This window comes from Polyodon spathula, chromosome 4, assembly GCF_017654505.1.
Source record: "Polyodon spathula isolate WHYD16114869_AA chromosome 4, ASM1765450v1, whole genome shotgun sequence".
Lineage (NCBI taxonomy): Eukaryota > Metazoa > Chordata > Actinopteri > Acipenseriformes > Polyodontidae > Polyodon > Polyodon spathula.
The window spans coordinates 1,531,539-1,554,343 of record NC_054537.1 but is presented as its reverse complement, the minus strand read 5'-3'; the positions used below and the strand labels follow the sequence as shown (position 1 = coordinate 1,554,343).

The following is a 22,805-nucleotide window of genomic DNA, read 5'->3' as shown; positions in this document are numbered from 1 at the left end:
TGAATCAGAGAGAGTGTACAGCAAACACAGTGATATGAGTGAATAGAATCAGAGAGAGTGTACAGCAAACACAGTGATATGAGTGAACAGAATCAGAGAGAGTGTACAGCAAACACAGTGATATGAGTGAGTGTACAGCAAACACAGTGATATGAGTGAACAGAATCAGAGAGAGTGCGTACAGAAAACACAGATATGAGTCAGAGAGAGTACAGAAAACACAGTGATATGAGTGTACAGCAGTGTACAGAAAACACAGTGATATGAGTGAACAGAATCAGAGAGAGTGTACAGCAAACACAGTGATATGAGTGAACAGAATCAGAGAGAGTGTACAGAAAACACAGTGATAGTGAACAGAATCAGAGAGAGTGTGAGTGATATGATAGAATCAGAGAGAGTGCGTACAGCAAACACAGTGATATGAGGGAATAGAATCAGAGAGAGTGTACAGCAAACACAGTGATATGAGTGAATAGAATCAGAGAGAGTGTACAGCAAACACAGTGATATGAGTGAACAGAATCAGAGAGAGTGTACAGCAAACACAGTGATATGAGTAAACAGAATAAGAGAGAGTGTACAGCAAACACAGTGATATGAGGGAATAGAATCAGAGAGAGTGCGTACAGCAAACACAGTGATATGAGTGAATACAATACACAAGCCAAAGTTCACTATAGTGGGGCCCATGTATCAGGCTTGTCCCTCAATGCAGTGGCAACACTGGCCAACGTATCCAATGAAAGAGTCTCCCGGCCATTCCTGGAGTCGCACAGTGTCTCAAGCAGGCATGACCTATCAAGTTTGTGCAACATATCTCTTATCTTCGTATATCCTAAACTAATATAAAGTAGAAATGTATGAGATAGATAACATTGCTGAAACACTAAATATATAATCAAACACAAGTTATTAACGCATTATAGTAAAAGCACCCATTCTATGCATTTTATAGGAAGGTACTGTACCCCTTTATTTAAAGTGCATTCCACATTTCCATTGGTATTTATTTAACCAGGACAGAACCTTGAGATATACTTTTCATTTCAAGGGGTCCTGGCAGGAGAATGTGGCAAGAAATGACATTTACCTGTCCAGTACATAGAGGGCTGTCCCACTAAACTCCAACATGTTACAAATATGGGTGATGTGCCTTCCACTGTTTCAGACCGCCACTATGAAAGGGTTCATACTTTAAGAACTGTAGCATTGTATTTATAATCAATAGCTTACTACAATTGCCATATTTGATTTGATTTTATTACCTAAATGGGGAAGTAATATACAGGAGATAGATGCATACTTGTATACTACATTCATGTAAAAGGCCAGTCTCTTAAATAGTTACAGCATGTGCTTCTTCAACCCAGGCATGCATTGTTGGTGTTAATGGTGTAATATCAGTTGCAACCCAGTCACCCAAAACCTAAACAAGCTCAATTAGGCATGCACATTCCTACTATTACAACATAGGACCCTTTGAAAAAAGATTTCATTATGGAGTGTACAGTAGGTCCACCTTTAATTTAAATGTTCCTGTTGCTTTGTAGAATAGGATGTGGTCTTACTTACAGAAAAACAGCCTAAAAACCCCACAAACAATACCTTGGAAAACAAATACTCTGTAGAACCACCATGTACACGCAATGTGTTCCCTGGTTGATACGTGTATAAACTGTATAAAGAAAACCTGTCTGTAAATACCACCGACAGGCAACACCTTCAAATGAATACGAACATAATGTGAGGACAAAACCAAGCTGCTTCACTTCATTACCCTTCATACTGACTCTATGCTGCTTGGCAGCCAGGATGCATGTAAATAAGGGCCTTGTTTGGCCCACGGCTGACTGAAATGAATTATCAACAAAAAAAGGTTCAAAATATGGCCTATATCACTGGATGCTTATCTACTGCAAAGTACCCTTGGCTAGGCAATCTGGCTTTAATTAAACAAATAACATTACAATACGTCTCCAATTGCTGTGTATTTACATGTGTGCTTATTACACATCATCACAATGTTATTATGCATAGTGACAGTGTAATTAATGTGTCAATCTTTTTGCACGATATAACACTAACCCTTTTTGATACAACTGTCTACTTACATATATTGTGCAAAATGATTTTCATATTAAGTATATTGCAAATATGCATAACAGCATTTTAATTATGTGTAAGTACACATGTATTTACTAAGTAACTTCTCTGTAAATACACAGTAATTCGAGTCACAGTGTAAAGTGTTACCCAGTTAAGTTTCAAGTAAAAGGCTGCAGAAAAGACCTGCCCACATGCATCAGCTTGGTATTCTATATAACGTACAGAAATATTGAATTTGTCGAGCCAGTTGTGGGCCAAAAAAAAAGGCTTTGTGTCCTGGATGCTTTTCCAGAAAAGCTGCTTGTAAACAAGTTTGTGGTGCAAGGACATGAGCGGCACCGTTTTCTGAACAACTTTATGAGGGATAAATGAATTAATATACAGTAGATTTTACTATTGTCACAAAAATAAATGTACAGTATATTACAAATCTTTACATATGTACTAGATACAAATGAATTATACACAAATGAATCCTCGTGGAATTGAACCATTGAGCCATTGAACTTAAACAAGGATCATTTTCTATGTTTAGACACAACAAAGGATATGTATTAACATCAAGGTGTCTATTACACTCATATAAACAGCAGTGGATCCAAATCCCACCAGTGAGATGATTAATCTAACAGGGATCTGGGAGCACTTTGCAAGCATCCTAGAATGTGTTTTTTAAGATTTGAGCACTTTGCAAGCATCCTAGAATTGCTGTTTTTAAGATTTGAGCACTTTGCAAGCATCCTAGAATTGATGTTCACTTTAGAGCAGCATTTGAGCACTTTGCAAGCATCACATAAATAGACCATATGTTTTCTTTTATTGCAACGTTGCATTACACTGACTCCTAGAATTGCAATGTTTTTAAGATTTGAGCACTTTGCAAGCATCTAGAAATAAAACACTTTGCAAGCATCCTAAATTGCAATAAGATTTGAGCACTTTGCAAGCATCCTAGAATTGCATTGTTTTTAAGATTTGAGCACTTTGCAAGCAGCCTAGAATTGCATTGTTTTTAAGATTTGAGCACTTTGCAAGCATCCTAGAATTGCATTGTTTTTAAGATTTGAGCACTTTGCAAGCATCCTAGAATTGCATTGTTTTTAAGATTTGAGCACTTTGCAAGCATCCTAGAATTGCAATGTTTTTAAGATTTGAGCACTTTGCAAGCATCCTAGAACTTTGCAAGCATCCTAGAAATGTTTTTAAGATTTGAGCACTTTGCAAGCATCCTAGAATTGCATTGTTTTTAAGATTTGAGCACTTTGCAAGCATCCTAGAATTGCAATGTTTTTAAGATTTGAGCACTTTGCCTTTTTGGAACAGACTGGGTTACATTTCCCGATCATCTAACCATACAGAAGGTCAATGGTCTTTCAGTCAACCCATTTCTTGCATAGATTCTTCAGTCATAACCCTACATGTTTTTTGCAATATGTAAGCGTTATTTTATATTACTAATTGCACTTTGTTTGACGTTTGCTTTGACATGCTACTTAGATGACATCTCCAGTGGTCTTGCTACTTAGAGGACACATTGAGGTATGCTGATATACTAATAATATTTGGGTTTTCTATGTATTAGTTATAACAGACCTCCACATCGTAGCTATTATTATACAATATATTGCTAAACTCTGTTTATTTTTTTATTCTGGATTGGCTTCTTATTAGTAGCAAAGATGATTTGAATGATTTGTTTATATGCTATTTATGACACCTGTCATTGGAACCGCTGTTTAACAGTAACTGGTCTAAGATTACTGGCAATACTAAACGCAGACACCTGTTAAAAAACAGTATATTTATGCCAGGCTGCCTTCAATTATTCAGAGTGCACAAACATGAGTCTAATCCAAGCAACTTTGTTGAGCAACTACCGTAGCTGGACACAAATCCCGACACCAATCACTTTTTACACTTGATTGCCACATAGTTGCATATGGTGGATAACTGAAATAGCAACACTTCTGGATTTGCCCCCATAAACAAATCACTCTCAGTGAAGAAGTGAAGTGCTTAAATGTGAGTGGTATAGGCTTCCAGGGCTAGTCCCCTGTGAAAAGCACGCACATTTTTACAAGTTCTGTGCCAGGGCTCCGTGATTCCTGCATTAGACGTTCTTAAATCCTGTGATTGCCCTTTAAAAAGCCAATACAGTTTATTAAAAAAATTTGATCTTTTATGGGCTGTTTTCACAGTGTATCACAGTACCTGCACTAGCATTGATCTTGAAACAATGTCGAAGCACACAGCACGTTAAACACACCAAACCTTTATCAAAACTGTACTAACTTGTATTAATATACTGTCAGCAATACAGTAAATAAGATAGCTTTTAAAATCCCGGCCTTAATGCAGTTTTAACATTGCTGCTGGGGAAAGGAAAATCATCAAAAATGAGCCTAAAAACAATAATGCATAAGCTTGAAGTGCTCTGTAACATATCCTTCAAAATCAGCTTAGTTCTGATTCTACATACAATAGAAATAAAAAAGTAAACATGTGTTGCTGACTTGCTTTGTGTTTATCTGTCTAAGCACTGGATTTGTTTGTCTGTTGTTCTGTAGAGTTTATTGGGAAAACAATGAAATAAATGTTTTTTTTTGCAGTTCTCAGTATTTGTGGATTGTGCACATTTGTAGCATGATCCTCAATCATGTTTTTCACGGGGGGCTACAGGTCCTGATTGGGGGTTCATGTTTTGAAATTGGTTGCCTCTGAGTATCACAGTCTCAACTTCAACAGCAGTGTTTTTGAATCTCCAGTGGTGGAAAAAGATACATGGGTTTTGACCACGAAGACCAACTGAAACCAAACAATGGTGTCCTGCACATTCCATCAGGAAATGACTGGTAAAGAAGGGATTTCCCACTTGTCCTTCTTCAAACATGATAAATAACCCTTTCCACCAAAGGGAATTATTGATGCAAGGGCCTCTCCATCAGAAAGGACAGCTGTGGGGATAGCTATATAAATAATCCACAATGTCTATGTGGTTGACCTGGAACAGTGATAATAAATTGTACAAACATTTTGTTTTACTTCTTTTAGTAAATGCAGTTGTTAGGAATGGCTACTAGACCACCTAAATAATCCTTGACAAAGCAGGAATAGACAAGACAAACATATGATGAAGCTATTGCTAGTTTAGACAGCCCTGAAGTCAATGAAGTTTCACTCACCTCTTGTGAATTATGACCACAAAAGTGGAGTTACTTCACTTTTCTTTTATTGTTATTAGTATTGCATTAACATCCTGGATTCATCATACATACCTTTAACTCTTAATTGGTCGGACTGGAATGCCAGCCTTTATCATATATATTTATATGAGGTCATATTTTGTAATGTGTTATTATCCTCTTGACAATGGACATGTTTTTTCTCATTTCTCTAATTATTCTGGAAGCTTAAATCAGCAAACAGTTAAAACAGCATTTCCTGTTTATATCACTGCTTTGGATTCTTGTTGTTCTGCTCATTCAGCCTCATGCACATCATTTCTCAGAGAGCCTTGTAGAAGGTGCTTATTGTGTTAGAATGCTGGAATAACATGCAGTCTTTCTGGAAGCTTCCCATCCACCTTAAACATACGTCATGCATGCACCATGCTAAATCCATGGCTTTATGCCTTTTCATATTGGATAAACATGTGATCCGCTAACTATTGAAAAGAAATGTGCATCACCAAAGCGCAATAGAGAATAGGGCTTGATTGTCATGCTTACAGCTTCAAAAAACTATTCAGTTGCTGAAACCCAGCACATGTGAATTCCCTGCAGATCGTCACAATGCATAGACATGTGACTCTAAAGCTTACCCAGTAACCCCAACCCACCATATACTGTACCTACAGCTAGAGACAAATGTTTTGCATTACCTCAAATTTTAGGGTTGAGACATAATACACAAAAAAATGATATACTTAAATGATGTTTTAGTCTTAAGAAATTTATATATATATATACTATATAAGATAATAATATTTATATATATATATATATATATATATATATATAATTATATATATATATATATATAATATAAAGATACACACACACAAATGATAATTTAGATCTTTTATTTAACATCATGTAATCAAAGAAACTACAAAATGATACTGCAAGTCTACTGGAAGCCATGATTGTAGTACAGTATTTCATGTTAAATTTATGGAAAACTACAAAGCAGTATGTAATTGAACATGTTAATGTAACATTATTCTGCAGGTTTAAATCAGCTTTCTGAAGCACAATGTGTTGATTCTATAGGGTGATGCAAAGCATTTGGCAGAGCTGTACACAGACAGAGGAATCTTGCTTTCTGTCTTTTGTTTTGAGTTTTTTGCTACAATGCAGTGAGTGGCATTGGTTACGCAGGTACAAGGTTCGCTACCCAGTGGAAAAAGACACACTCTTTCTATAAGTAGAAAAATATCAAATATAATAATAATTTTATGAAAGACCAATAATAACATATACAGTAAGTATTACATGTTGCTACAGAACTGTATATATATAAATAATGTAAGGTCATACATTTTTATAAGGATTCGCCCCATTATAAGGAAGACCTTCAATGAATGCATACAGTAAGGCATTGTTTGTAAATAGCTTGTATTGGTTTTGTTTTTTTCAGCCCAATAGATGATTATTACATCAGTGATATACTTGTAGCGACCCTGCACAGGCCCTTCATGCATATAAATGTGAAGCATAGTTAACATAAGCAGGGTCAAAGGGTAGTTTCTGTGATAAAACATTCCCTTAATTTATCCAACCAAGGTGGTTGACAAAAAAAAAAAAAAAAAAAAGTTTTTAAATAATAAGAAGAAGAAGAAGAAGAAGAAGAAGAAGAAGAAGAAGAAGAAGAAGAAGAAGAAGAAGAAGAAGAAGAAGAAGAAACCCTGTGGTTTTGTTTTGCAACTTAGTGTAGAACAAGACTAAGTCAGTGTTGGTTTAGTTATGTTACATTCGGTAAAGCAGTTCATAACCAGTGTTACAGAAATGTCTCCCTGTCTCTGTCAATATGTGTGCAGGGTTCATTGAACCCAGTGTTTCTAGAATCAGTCACTAGCACTTGTATAGGGTCATTAGCAACTCTGGTGACACTGTCATAAGATGGTGGAGAGGAGGTGGAGGACATAGTCTCCATCATTTCCAGCTGATGGCCATAGTTTTCATTTATCATGGATGCTATGAGACCTTCCTTCTCGGGAGCGTTCTCCATAGTGACGTTGCCATCGCTAGATCTGTGGCGATACAGGTAGGAGGCCTGCCTCATGGAGCGCCGGAGAAGGTGTCTCCTGTAGGACCTCTGAATTATGATGGCCGACACCTCCTCCTGCTTCCGTCTGAGCGTGGTGGTGATGGGCTCATAGGAGATCTTTGAAGGATTGGCCATCATGAACTTCTCCTCCATCTGCTGCTTCAGAGCATCCATCTCTCCAGACTCCCCAAGAACCCTTTTGGTGAAAGCAAACAGAATGTCCAGGCAGTGGATTTTATCCCCACTGACCATGGGCAGGTCCATGGAGATCAGCTTTATTCTGTTGGGCTTGGCGATCCGCAGTGGCTCCTGCAGGGCATCCGCAAAGTTGGTCAGCTTGCAGTACTCAATGAACTGCGTGGCTTCAGGATCGAACTTCTCCCAGACCTCGTAGAACATATCGAAGTCATCCTCGCCCAGAGGCTCTGTGCTTTCCTCCGTGGCTACGCTGAAGTTCTCCAAGATGATAGCTATGTACATGTTGACAACGATGAGAAATGATATGATGATATAGCTGACAAAGAAGAAGATACCGACAGAGGGGTTCCCGCAGTTCCCCTTCACTGTACTTCCAGGGTGTTCAAAATTTGGGTCGCACTCCGGTTCAGTGTTCAAGATAGGGTTGAGGAGGCCGTCCCACCCTGCTGAAGTGGTGATTTGGAAAAGACAGATCATGCTGTTACCAAATGTTTCAAAATTGAACATGTCATCAATCCCATAGTGCTTTTTCACGTAGGCAAAGTTAGCCATGCCGAAAATGGCATAGATGAACATGACAAGGAAAAGGAGAAGACCAATGTTGAACAGAGCAGGAAGAGACATCATTAAGGCAAAAAGCAGAGTTCTAATTCCCTTGGCTCCACGAATTAGTCGAAGGACACGTCCAATGCGCGCAAGTCGAATAACTCTGAATAATGTCGGCGACACAAAGTACATTTCTATCAGGTCAGCAAGCACAATCCCTGTAAAAGAATAAAAAACAGACAGGAGTTAATTACAGGAATGGAAGTTTCTTGCCCCCCTGTTATTTTCTGTTTCTGTGGTGGCATTCAGTCTGAAGGAATCTGTGTGCCCTTATGAATGACCATATTGCAGGTTTACCTACCCACAATGGAGAGGATGACCACCACGAAGTCGAAGATGTTCCACCCGATGGTGAAGTAGTAGCAGCGGAGAGCAATGAGCTTGAGGCAGCACTCCCCAGTGAAGATCACAACGAAGGCCAGGTTGATGTAGTAAAGGATGTTCTCCATGTGTTTAGGCTGTTCATCTGTTTCCACCATCATGGTGACCATGTTCAGGCAGATTAGAATCATGATGAAGATGTCAAAGGCTTGCTTTGACACCATATCGAAAACTAATCCTTGGAATTTGTTCTGAATGAGAAAGGAAACAAAATGAAGCAATGTGACCCTTATTTTCAATGCAAAGTTTGTAGCATGTACAGTATATCTGTGTGAGCATCTTCTCTGCATTCGTACAAGGCTGGCATCATGTCAGCACATTCACATGATGTAAAGTTGTTTCTGTTACATTTGATCAACACAATTAGAAGCATTTCATACAGATATAACGATTGTCTCAGTCAATGTGTGGAGGGTTCAATTAGCTGAGTGCTTCTACAATCAGTCAGTAGCACAGAGGGTATATGATATGGTTAATTATTCTATGTGTCTGAGGCCTCATTTAATTCAATGTATTTTCAGTGTAATATCATTTGATGATATTAAGATGGGATATGGGGTTCATTCCAAGGGGCAAATTATTTCTTTTTATTTAGAGTGCCCAATTACTTTACCACCGATTTTCTCCCCTGTTTAAAATGTCCAATTATTTTCCCTCAACGCAGAAATTCCCCACAGAGCTCAGGGAACTGAAGGTCAGTGGGCGTCCTCTGATCCCACGACCAAGCCTCTTTCCATTTGGGGGCAGATGTCAGCGAGTTACCGGCCTCTGGAAGACAAAGGCCAGCCTACAGGCGTCCCATTGAGCACAACAGGTGCCTGGCCAGTATGGTCAACTGCAGGGTAATGGGGAGAAACAGTCCTTGCCGGTTTTGCCTCCCTAACCCATGGGAGCACCAGAGTTAATGCAACATTCCCTTTGTAATCCCCAGCAAAGACCGCTGTGCATACCACACGGCTGTGCTTTAACCAGGTGAGCCACTCTGGGAGCCCGTCAATATGGAATTTGTGTGTTGCATGTTTACTTGTTCTGTGCCATGGAAGTAAAAACACTGTCTGAAAGTATGTGTGTTCACTCAAATATGGGGGTGTCAATGGTGTTGAAATTGCATTCACATATTTGAACAGCAAAGTCAATAATGTTGAAATAGTAATATTCATGCACCTTAAACTAGGCGTTTTAAACATGAAGCCACGATTTGGGTATTTCTACAGCATGCAGCCCTGTGTGCAGGGGGTGTTGTGCGTTGTCTGGATGAACAGAGCTGTATTTTTGGATTGAGTGTGTTTAAATGAGATCTGTTTGTTTATGGGAAACCTAGATCACATGGAAACTGAAACCATTATGTTCTTACCCTTGGCCTTGGAATTGGCTTCTGGGGTTTTTTGGATCCAAGCTTTTTCATTGCATTGTAGTACTTTTTCTGTTCTTCAGTCATAAAAATATCCTGTCCACCTAAGTAAACAGAGAAATTCTGACTGTTATTTTGGCCTAGTGGTTATGTTGATAACTAAACATATACAATTAAAAACATGCAGAAAGATATATTTTAGAAATAGTGCTACATCCCATGAATAGAACTGCTTCTGCAAAACTTTGTCAGAAAAAGAATAATTCCATCTGTATACTTATCTTTCTTTTTTGCTGGTTAAAGTTGTCAATGATCACACCTATAAAGAGATTCAAGGTGAAGAAAGACCCAAAGATGATGAAGACTACGAAATAAAGGTACATGTACAGGTTTACTTCCTTAATTGGCTGGTCTTCTACCTGTAGAAGGAAGAAAATGCACAGGTTTACTTTATTAGGTATACCATCTTTTTTTTTTGTGAACCAGCGACCTGCATACAGCAAGCAAGCGTCTTAACCACAACGCAAAGATCCACGTTCCTCTGCATTCGTGGTGTTAGAGCTTTTAATATCGACAGGAGACACAATCCGTAACAGCACTGTATCACACAACACTGCCTGTTACACAAACACACACATAAATCTCACCTCACTGACGGGATACACAATCTGTAACAGCACTGTATCACACAACACTGCCTGTTACACAAACACACACATCAAATCTCACCTCACTGACAGGATACACAATCTGTAACAGCACTGTATCACACAACACTGCCTGTTACACAAACACACACATCAAATCTCACCTCACTGACAGGATACACAATCTGTAACACCACTGTATCACACAACACTGCCTGTTACACAAACACACACATCAAATCTCACCTCACTGACAGGATACACAATCTGTAACAGCAGTGTATTACTAAACACTGACGGTTATATAAGCACACAACATGTATAAGTATTTTGTTAGAAGCAACCAATGTTCTTATTGTGTGTAAGTGGTTCATTTGGATTGATAAACCTGATGACATTTGACATTTGACACCTTTGACATCACACGAGAAGATGAAAGACTTTATTCATTTCCTTTCACTTTAACATTTGCAAATTATAAAAGAAATTATATGGCAGCGATAGCATATACTGTACTGGTTTTCTGGGCTATCGTTACAGTAATGAAAAGGGTTATATTAACGTATCCACCCAAAGCCATAATGATATGTAGGAAATATGACATGCAATCATTTAACAAGATTTTGGAAGGGTTAACCCTTTAAGGTACAAGGAGCATGTGTGTCCCACAAAAACAAATGATGCTAACTTTCTTACTGTTGCAACGAGAGGCATGAAACAAGGTTTAAAATGTACTGCCAGGTTAGATCAGGTCATTCAAATTGTTAGTTTCCTCCTTGTGATACTCGAGTCACTCGCAATTGTATTTGTTTTTTTTCCAGAAGAAACTGTTTGAACAACAAGCGCTCAATTCCTTGTGTTAAAAGACAAAGGGAGGTACACAAAAGGGAGCAGCTGTCTTTTTAAAAGTAAAGTGCAACAACCCAAAACTTGCCATGCTAATCCACATGAGTATCACCCTGTATTAGGTATGGAATATCAGGGATCTACTCCTGGGTGCTTCTGAAATTCTGATAAAGTTTTGTGAGTGTCACCCTGTATTAGGTATGGAGTATCAGGGATCTACTCCTGGGTGCTTCTGAAATTCTGATGAAGTTTTGTGAGTATCACTCCGTATTAGGTATGGAGTATCAGGGATCTACTCCTGGGTGCTTCTGAAATTCTGGTGAAGTTTTGTGAGTAACACCCCGTATTAGGTATGGAGTATCAGGGATCTACTTCTGGGTGCTTCTGGAATTCTGATGAAGTTTTGTGCATCACTTTCTTTCAGGAATACTTACACCACGTGAATCCACTGCTGCATACATTATTTCCATCCAGCCTTTGAATGTTGCCTTGAAAATGGAAACACAAAAAATAGACGTTTCAGACTTTACAAGCACTTAAAAAAAAAATACAACTGCAATGTCAAGCGTTTCCACTATAAAGCCATTTTGAAGCACAGCAACACATTGCAGGGAGTCGTGTTGTTAAAGGCGCCGCCCCTGAGCCGTCTGCACAGCTCCAGTTTGCTGGAGGAGACATTGGCATAAGTAGAGTTGCTAAGGAAACTCCACTTTGCATTTGGCCTAGAACGCTGAATGATAAAGCATGTGCTAGAAAGCACGAGACAGGAGAAATGTGGCAAACAGTTAACCGCAGTAACTCTGTAAAAGAGAATATGTTGTGGTCGGTCTGTCCTGAGTGAAGTACCAGCTAAATACTGAATTTCTATTGTGAAGTAGCAGCTGGGCATAGAGGAGACAGACAGAGACGCTCCCAATATCTCCAGATCATCAAGAACATTGGTGTATCAGGCTGAGGTTCTCTCCAGGAGTTGAGGTAACCTGGTCAATTGTCTGGCTCTGTTAATACTAGTGGCACTTATTGTATCTAAACAATAATCTTCAATGAAGAATGTAATGTGGGTATTTGGAACTAATAAATGATAAACTGTTGAAATTTGAAACATGGTCTGGTCTCATTCACGTTGCATAGTTCATTCCATGTAAAACCTTATATTGCTTATATCCCACCCTTAGAAACAATACAGTCTGTGGGAGGGTGTTTACCACATCATTAATAAGTGTTGCTGCTCGCGATCGTCAGACGGAAGGGTTAAAATACCAGTTTTTAAATTAATAATTCTACCGGAATATCTAAAAAAAGAAACGTGAATGAAAGAGGTATTTTTTCCTTCAAGAACTGCGGGAGTTTATCACATGCTAGCACTGTAGTTAGCCTTTCCCTATGTTGCTGTTAATTGTAGGCTTTTTGTGAATGACTAGTGACTGGCTATTTCTAGATGCAAATGAAAGGTCTGTATTGAGTGGAGTCAGACAGGGATGATGGAACAGAGCTGAGTGACCTGTTGCTAGGATACACAATGCCTAGAAATAGCAAGAGACTGAGAAGATTGTTATGTCACACAGCAGCAGTTTAACTACTATAAACTGGGTCACTTGCATAACTAAAATATTACTGATATTTGGTCATGTTTTAGGAGGAAACACTCAAACACCCTTCATATGTGTGCATGTGTGTGCATGTGCGTGCATGCGTGTGCTTGTGCGTGTGTGTATATATATATATATATATAGTACTTACAACTTGCAGGAGGGCCAGGTACCCAGCGCCAACATTGTCGAAGTTCACTTTCACTCTGGTCCAGTAGGTGGCGTTCCCACACGCGTCGCATTCAGTTTTGTTATTTATCTCGGAAGCATTGAAGATTTGTAGGTCTGTGCTATTTACACACCTTCCAAACTTGCCTGCAAACAAGTTCACTCCCATTATGCTAAAAATCAACCAGAAGATCAGACAGACCAGCAGCACGTTCATGATAGAAGGGATAGCACCAACGAGTGCATTCACCACCACCTGCATTGAAGGAGAATATACCAAGAGGGAATAGTTTAGAAGCCAGGCAAAAACACAGCTGCCCTTAATCTTCACAACAGCAGCATTGTACACTGCTGACAACTGTTAAATACGTGAAGTGTCTCTAATTACTGCGTATTTACACAGTACTTACTTAGCAAATACATGTGTACTTACACGTAATTACAATGTTATTATGCATAGTTACAATGTACGGAATGAATAGATCTTTTAGCAAGATATTTGTACATAATTGTATCAGAAAAGGCTTATGGTTAGGGTTAGGTTTAGGCTACACTCTCCTCCCAGTGTCTCAGAACATGGCTTTTTCAGACTGGCTATACAGTAGGCTGAGTTTGTTTTGGGTAATGCCCCGCTCCAGGCGAAGAGCTTCCAGCTTGGCATTACATTAGCTTTTTCAAGATCTTTTTGGCAGCTGATTTGACCTGTATTGGGATGTGATCTGGAAAATTAGAAAGGCCCTTGATTCTTAATGTTTTATCAAGAGTTGTAGCTCCTCCAGCACAGTGCCTTAAAACTTGCTGGATCCTCCTGATCTGTGGAGGTCTTCTAACCATGGGCTGAGCAGACTTTGATTCACATTAGCTTCGTAGCTCTGGCAGGGCCAGAACCCAAAAGGCTCAAATCTATTCTGCAGCATTCAGCTGGCTTTAGGATGTACATGTGAAGCCTTCACCCATAACTAACTGCAAGGAGAGTGTATCCATGTGGGCTTTTTCAGAAAGCAGTCACAATTCAAAACATTATATATCATAATATATTGCAAAATGGTACCATGGTCCTTTTGCACATGTGCTACAATTTTGTATCCATCCACATACATGCTTTTATATTTTAGTGTTGTTTATTATTAAAATACGTATGGATAAAAGAAAAGCGGGCACAGCAGTTACTTATAACTTCTGGGCTTCATTATGCTGGACAGCAGGTAAAGGATTAAAATGATCAGCTTCATAAACACCCTTGTTTACAAATAAACATGCCCATGATAAGCTTTATATACTTCTGTGTTCAAATAATGTGTCAGGATACAAAATAGTGCAGCATTAAATACATTATTACTTATCGATGACTCTTGAAAAAGACAAAGGGCCAGATATTTAAAAGAGATGGGATTTGCAGGGATTTCTTCCCCTCCATTCTGCTGGAGAAAGAAGTTGAGCTGTGAGTGAAATTGAAAACGGGAGCTGGGGGTGAAATGTCTTGTTTGGATTCATTGACATGTATTAATTTCCGCATCCTTGCAATACAAACAACTCTTTTGAGTTTCACAGACTGAATATATACACGATATAAGTTACATACATTCTCCAATTCTTTCAATATCTACCCCTAAATCTATACTACAGAGGTGTTCTGAGTTAATGATGATATCAATCAATTATTTTGCATGTCTAACACATGGAAGTTTATGAAAAGCGAAAGGCGCTATGCACCATTCTGCGTAATTAAAACAAAGTGCAATATAGATTGTACAGAGCAGTGCGATTGCACAGTCCAAGCTTTAATCACTGTAATTGTTACTGCTAAATCAATCAGCTGGCACACCTCTTCAGTATATTTCAATTATTACACAAATACACAGATAATACTGGCAGGAGCGCAGGGTTAATGCAGATGTTTTTTTATTATTTATAAGCATACTTTTCTCCAGCAAATATGGAAATCAATGCTGCAAAAAATAATGTTTTGTCTGCCGTATTATGGCATAGACGTTCTGAGGGATAGAAACAAGCTTTAATACTGAGTGTAAGGTTCAGGCATTTAAAATTCAGATACGATTCCAGGGGACAATAAAGGACATACAGTTAATGCATTGTTTGGTGGACACACACTGGTGGTTGTATAACATCATGTGACAGGACAAAAAAATTCCACTGTTTAGTTTTTTTTTTGTGTGTGCGAAATGAACCTATTAACAAGCGCTGTGCCATGGTATCATGGGTTATAAGAGTTGCCTTTTCATTTTGCTTTCTCAGAAAGTGGTGCAAAATACCTGGACCATTGTATTAAATAATAATGGGGAAATAAATATATTTAAGAATACTGTAAATTACTGAACAGAACGCAACAGTAGTGAAGTGAAGAACATGACCTTGCTCTTTCTGGATTTGTTATTTAAGTCAATGCAATAGGATAGTGTGTATTTTAAGTGTTCATGGTGTTAAACACACTGTGCTGTTCTGAGAGGATTGTATTGTACACACCTTGCTCTTTCTGGATTTGTTATTGTAAGTGTTCATGATGTTAAACACACTGTGCTGTTCTGAGAGGATTGTATTGTACACACCTTGCTCTTTCTGGATTTGTTATTTTAAGTGTTCATGATGTTAAACACACTGTGCTGTTCTGAGAGGATTGTATTGTACACACCTTGCTCTTTCTGGATTTGTTATTGTAAGTGTTCATGGTGTTAAACACACTGTGCTGTTCTGAGAGGATTGTATTGTACACACCTTGCTCTTTCTGGATTTGTTATTTTAAGTGTTCATGGTGTTAAACACACTGTGCTGTTCTGAGAGGATTGTATTGTACACACCTTGCTCTTTCTGGATTTGTTATTGTAAGTGTTCATGGTGTTAAACACACTGTGCTGTTCTGAGAGGATTGTATTGTACACACCTTGCTCTTTCTGGATTTGTTATTTTAAGTGTTCATGGTGTTAAACACACTGTGCTGTTCTGAGAGGATTGTATTGTACACACCTTGCTCTTTCTGGATTTGTTATTGTAAGTGTTCATGGTGTTAAACACACTGTGCTGTTCTGAGAGGATTGTATTGTACACACCTTGCTCTTTCTGGATTTGTTATTTTAAGTGTTCATGATGTTAAACACACTGTGCTGTTCTGAGAGGATTGTATTGTACACACCTTGCTCTTTCTGGATTTGTTATTGTAAGTGTTCATGATGTTAAACACACTGTGCTGTTCTAAGAGGATTGTATTGTACACACCTTGCTCTTTCTGGATTTGTTATTGTAAGTGTTCATGGTGTTAAACACACTGTGCTGTTCTGAGAGGATTGTATTGTACACACCTTGCTCTTTCTGGATTTGTTATTGTAAGTGTTCATGGTGTTAAACACACTGTGCTGTTCTGAGAGGATTGTATTGTACACACCTTGCTCTTTCTGGATTTGTTATTTTAAGTGTTCATGGTGTTAAACACACTGTGCTGTTCTGAGAGGATTGTATTGTACACACCTTGCTCTTTCTGGATTTGTTATTGTAAGTGTTCATGGTGTTAAACACACTGTGCTGTTCTGAGAGGATTGTATTGTACACACCTTGCTCTTTCTGGATTTGTTATTTTAAGTGTTCATGGTATTAAACACACTGTGCTGTTCTGAGAGGATTGTATTGTACACACCTTGCTCTTTCTGGATTTGTTATTTTAAGTGTTCATGATGTTAAACACACTGTGCTGTTCTGAGAGGATTGTATTGTACACACCTTGCTCTTTCTGGATTTGTTATTTTAAGTGTTCATGGTATTAAACACACTGTGCTGTTCTGAGAGGATTGTATTGTACACACCTTGCTCTTTCTGGATTTGTTATTGTAAGTGTTCATGGTGTTAAACACACTGTGCTGTTCTGAGAGGATTGTATTGTACACACCTTGCTCTTTCTGGATTTGTTATTTTAAGTGTTCATGATGTTAAACACACTGTGCTGTTCTGAGAGGATTGTATTGTACACACCTTGCTCTTTCTGGATTTGTTATTTTAAGTGTTCATGGTGTTAAACACACTGTGCTGTTCTGAGAGGATTGTATTGTACACACCTTGCTCTTTCTGGATTTGTTATTGTAAGTGTTCATGGTGTTAAACACACTGTGCTATTCTGAGAGGATTGTATTGTACACACCTTGCTCTTTCTGGATTTGTTGCGAAGGGAAAGTAATAAACTTAAAAAGGCGAATACAACGAGACACCTGACTGTCTGAGGTCCTTGCCAGTCTAATTGTTTTTTTAATGGCATATCTTTTCTAGCAAGGCAAAAAAATAACCAAATGCACACACAATCGGCAGTGCCTGTTATATCCTCCCCCAACACAAGCCAATGGCAGGGGGACAGGTTCGTGGTTACACTCAGGTGTGCCGGTTATACTTGGAAATGTTTGAGAGCTGTATTCAATCTTCTCCAGTACTGTATGTGAGGATGTGGTGACTGTACAATTAGACCTTAACACTAAGATGACATCTATGTTAAACAACATACAATATGTTCAATACACTGTGCTATAACAGTGATTGTTTGTGCAACATAATGACCTCATGAATTTATGAAAAAATTTATTTATTTGAATAACTTTATAATGGACTTACATAATACAAATAAAGATTGATAAATGGGGGTATATGTTGGGTATTAAATTAGGATACTGGTGTAATAACTACAAATCCAGTAAGAATGGGGAATGCATATGATGAGAACTTTAAATAAGCAGACTTTTGTAGAACTGTGCATATACTGTAACAGCAGACTAAAATTGGACTTTCAGGAAATACAGAGGATGTTTGGCTGTATTTTGTTCTCAGTTATCACAGATTTAATTTAAAAATCAATTCAGCGAGTGACTCCCCAGTTACAGTGCTGCAGCTGGGAGCGCAGGATGAGTCACACAGCTAGTTCGCGTCCGGGGTCTGCAAAGAGGCAGATTTTCGCTGTGGACTCCGAAGGGGGGCGTCGCATTGGCTCTGACGCTCCCAGGGTGGAGGATGGGAAACTGGCAGCGACTACGTCTCTTCATCGCGCAGCAGCGAACCCTACTGGCCAGACAGCGAGCACATTCAGAGTGGATTAATTAGATGCAGAGCTGGTCTCTGTTCTCTGAGATCAGTAGCCCGCCCACGTCTGCTCGGGATTGCTCGGCGTAAAAGCGATTCTGGCTTTAGGTTTGTGCTTGTGAAAAAATTTGTATAATAACTCTAGAGAAAATTTTAAATTTTGAATGTGACAATAAATAATAAATATTAGGTTTAATTGTGAAATATCTTTAAATACGGTATCTATTTTCAGACCATGAAATGCCGTAAATAAGCCAATTTATTTTTACAGTGAACAAAACACAGCCCTACCATGGCCCTTGGCCAGTTCAATCCAACTTTGAACACTATGAACAGAGAGAGTGGACCTGTGTAAACACCTCTTACCCTCATTGAACACTATGAACAGAGAGAGTGGACCTGTGTAAACACCTCTTACCCTCATTTAACACTATGAACAGAGAGAGTGGACCTGTGTAAACACCTCTTACCCTCATTGAACACTATGAACAGAGAGAGTGGACCTGTGTAAACACCTCTTACACTCATTGAACACTATGAACAGAGAGAGTGGACCTGTGTAAACATTTCTTACCCTCATGCCTTCGAATCGGGACAAGGCTCTTAATGGTCTCAAAGCTCGGAGGGTCCTAAGAGATTTAATGGCTGCGAAGTCCGAGTATCCCAGGGTGCTAGCTACAAGGCTTATTAAAGAGACCTATATGGAGACACAAGAGCAAGAGCCCAGGCTGTTAGGAGTGATCCACAATCTGCTATTACTGCTCCACGGCACCTTTAGAGGAAAGCAAATACACAGCAACCCTACTGAAAGAGACTGGGTGTGTTAGTTGTGCACCTGGGTGACTTTCTGTATGGGGTTTCCATAAAAGAAGGAGAAAAGAAAAAGTCATTGTTATATTTTGGTTGAAACCTTGAGCCTTAACCCAAAACTGCACATGATTTCCCCCCAACTACAAACCTTCAGACAGAACTCAAATGACTAACAATAAGCAGTTTTTCTACAGGATGGATAAAGAGTTAATCTCTGAGTTAATCTGGTGTTTGCCTTGGTTTTGCTTTAATAATCTACGTGTGGCTATATCGCTCAAAGTCTACAGCCACTCATACATCACATGCAACAAAGCTGAATGGGTGAAAACACAGCCATTAACTGTGAGGGCACCTTGCAAGTTCAACATGTTTGCAAACAAGGCTACCTGCCATTGAAGACAAACAGGAAGACCCACACCACAACAACCAGCCACTTCGCAGGGACTTGGTCGACTCAGCCCAATCATGTTATTATGCATAGTTACAATGTACTCAATGAGTCAATCTTTTTGCACGCTATATCCCTATCCCTATCCCTAACCCTAACCCTAACCCTAACCCTAACCCTAACCCACCCCCCTCATCATGCAAACTATAATGGGTTAAGACTCTGTTTCTACCAAATTATTGTCCTTTTTTTCTTCAAATCTGTGGAAGGAAAAATAAGCAGTCTGTGAACCACACACATGAAGTACACATCATTGTTAAAAGTCACCCTTACCCTCATGCCTGCAAATTTGGAGAGTGCGCGTAGAGGCCTCAGAGCCCTAAGTGTCCTGAGAGTTTTCATGGTGCCGATATTGTCATAATTGAGAATGGTAGCCACGTGGCACAGGAGAGATATCTGTGCGGGTTAAATTAGGGTTTACATTAATAGGGTTGCAGTTACAGAATCTTCCCGGACAGCGAGGGGGGCCTCCTAGTTAAATGGTCTGTGCTGCAGTCAGTGCCCAAACTTTAATCTATTGTCTCAACTGTGTAATCTAAGCTGCTCACCCACCACAGTCTGAGACTCAATAGAAGGATGGGTCTGCATTAAAAGACAAAGGGCCAGATATTTAAATTCTGCCTCAATTCCGCCTTGAGAAAAAGTGATCAGTTTTATAAACACCCTTGTATACAAATAAACATCCCCGTCATACGTTTTAAAGACTTCTGTGTTCAGATAATGTGTCAAGATGCAAAATATTTCAGCATCAAGTATATTGTTATTTATCGGTGACACTTGAAAAAGACAAAGGGCCAGATATTGAAAAGGGAATGCGAGTTTGGCAAGGGCTAAACTCCTCAGACGGGTCACTAATCTGTACCACATCATTACTCAGCCTCCATGTATTAAAAAGCACTGTCATTATAAGAGTTCTCACTTCTTTAATTGGTAGTATAATTAGACACTTCTGATTGATTTAGTGCCACACCCATACAGGATTGACTTGCTCTAGAAGCATTTAATGTGTTAAAAAATATGAACACTCATCTAATGATAATTACTTTGAATATGTAGACTATAGTGACAGAGTAATAACGTGGTATAGTTTTTAATACGTTTCACATTGTATAGGGCCAAATCTTATTTTTTCTTATCTATTATAATCTCTTCTTCAGTAAAGTTTTCTGTACTTTTGAACACTTTAAGCCATTGTCTCACCTCGTACGATACATCTGCATCAGTTGTGTGTAGTCTAGCTGAGATGAATTACCTGTTTAGACTCATTCAAATGTATTCATTTCCACAGCCTAGCGATATGAGCAATTTCACCGCAACTCTTTTGAATTTTACAGACTTGGGAAAGTTGCATACAGTACATTTGCAAAATCTTTGAATATCTGGCCCAGTACATTCTGTGGCTCTAAGGCTGTTTCCAGTGAGCTGTTTTTAAACATTCTCTAAAGTAAGACAAGGTTTCATGAGCTGCAGACCTGTAGACTTGATTTAATTCATCAAAATGGCTTCCTTAATATGACTGTGTCCCAATATTGTAAAATAAAGTCAGGTTAAAAAGCACTTGACTACAATCCGCAATGTAGTACAGTTATAGATGTATTGAGTTAACGTTATATGGTAAAAACTTCAAGTGTCAGGCAAATCCTAGCAGTGTATGAGACTTTAAATCTACAGCAAAGCATAACCCAACGAAACACAACTGAACCTTCTGGTGCACCTGTTACATACCAGCAGGTGTGACAGAGCTGTTAGAATAAAGTGAACAACTGAAGTGCAGAAGTGACTGGATATCCACTGCATGTTTCAGCTGCCTAGTTGATCACACGATGAACTGACACTGTGCAGCACATGAATGTGAAAACAGGATGTGCCATGAAAACAAGGCACACACAAAATAATTCCAGAAATCTCACCTGTTGTGCACATCCACTCACTAGACAGGGCTCAAATGTGCAGTGTTGACAGAAACACATGTCACAGTGGACTTGTATTTTTATTTTAAAACATGATATATGGTACTACATGAAGTAATAGGAATATCTCTGTGAACCATGATTTCAAACAGTGTAGCACTTCCTTGGTCATCTTTGACCTAGCCTGTGAAATTACCCATGGTCCCCCTATTGACTGACAAGCTTTTAGCCAGTCACAGGCTTTGACCCTGAAGACACTTGAGGTTAAGACACTGTTCAGATTTCACTGAAACGGCACTTTCTTTAACCTAATGTAGCACCATTTTAAAATGAAAATACAGATAATACAGCTAATGCAACTGCAGAAGAGGAAAAAATAAACGGCAAACTATGCCATTCCAGGAACAACTGGGAGACTTTCTTAATGGATACCTTGGCCAGTGTTGCCTCTGCATTGAGGGACGAGGCACATACAACAAAACCACTGTTAAAGACACAGGGTGAGGAATAACTATAGAATATACACAGTGTAAGGCTTCCTCTCAGAGGCTGATGACCTGCAAGGCACTTTGTTATTGCACAGCTTCTCTTTGGTAGAATAACTACAGAATATACAGACAACAAGAAAATAAAATATTTTCTACCACTGACCTTGTCAGTATTGCAAACAAGAAGAAAACATGCATTGTATGGTTCATTTAAAATGTTTTCACTAATTAATTCCTTTTAAGGCTTAATAAATCCACTGCAAACAGACTGAATCATTCATTCATTCAATTTCTTATTGTATGTTAACCTGACTGTATCACAGCATTGAGACTGTACTGTACTGTGTGTCACACCACTGAGACTGTACTGTGTGTCACACCACTGAGACTGTACTGTACTGTGTGTCACAGCACTGAGACTGTACTGTACTGTGTGTCACAGCACTGAGACTGTACTGTGTGTCACACCATGAGACTGTACTGTACTGTGTGTCACAGCACTGAGACTGTACTGTACTGTGTGTCACAGCACTGATACTGTACTGTGCGTCACAGCATTGAGACTGTACTGTACTGTGTGTCACACCACTGAGACTGTACTGTACTGTGTGTAACACCACTGAGACTGTACTGTGTGTCACAGCACTGAAACTGTACTGTACTGTGTGTCACAGCACTGAGACTGTACTGTGTGTCACAGCACTGAGACTGTACTGTACTGTGTGTCACAGCACTGAGACTGTACTGTACTGTGTGTCACAGCACTGAGACTGTACTGTACTGTGTGTCACAGCACTGAGACTGTACTGTACTGTGTGTCACAGCACTGAGACTGTACTGTACTGTGTGTCACAGCACTGAGACTGTACTGTACTGTGTGTCACAGCACTGAGACTGTACTGTACTGTGTGTCACACCA

The 22,805-nt window shown here is 39.1% G+C and overlaps 1 protein-coding gene and 1 long non-coding RNA gene across 3 annotated transcripts in view; one reads left to right on the top strand and one right to left on the bottom strand.

Moving 5' to 3' along the window:
• Positions 1-6,966: 6,966 nt before the first annotated feature.
• The window catches only part of LOC121314040 (sodium channel protein type 4 subunit alpha-like), a 189,053-nt gene continuing 173,214 nt past the window's right edge, over positions 6,967-22,805 (bottom strand). For both annotated transcript variants that reach the window (XM_041246825.1, XM_041246826.1), the window contains exons 21-27: positions 18,805-18,927; positions 13,147-13,419; positions 11,841-11,894; positions 10,195-10,332; positions 9,917-10,021; positions 8,483-8,753; positions 6,967-8,339 (exon numbers count right to left, since the gene is read on the bottom strand). In XM_041246825.1, coding sequence (XP_041102759.1) covers positions 7,108-8,339; positions 8,483-8,753; positions 9,917-10,021; positions 10,195-10,332; positions 11,841-11,894; positions 13,147-13,419; positions 18,805-18,927 — 2,196 coding nt within the window. In that variant the 3' untranslated portion in view covers positions 6,967-7,107. The remainder of the gene's footprint in view (positions 8,340-8,482; positions 8,754-9,916; positions 10,022-10,194; positions 10,333-11,840; positions 11,895-13,146; positions 13,420-18,804; positions 18,928-22,805) is intronic.
• LOC121314042 lies at positions 8,772-11,833 on the top strand. Its single transcript, XR_005950072.1, has 3 exons — positions 8,772-9,534; positions 10,217-10,290; positions 11,382-11,833. It is a non-coding gene; the product is annotated as an uncharacterized LOC121314042 (long non-coding RNA).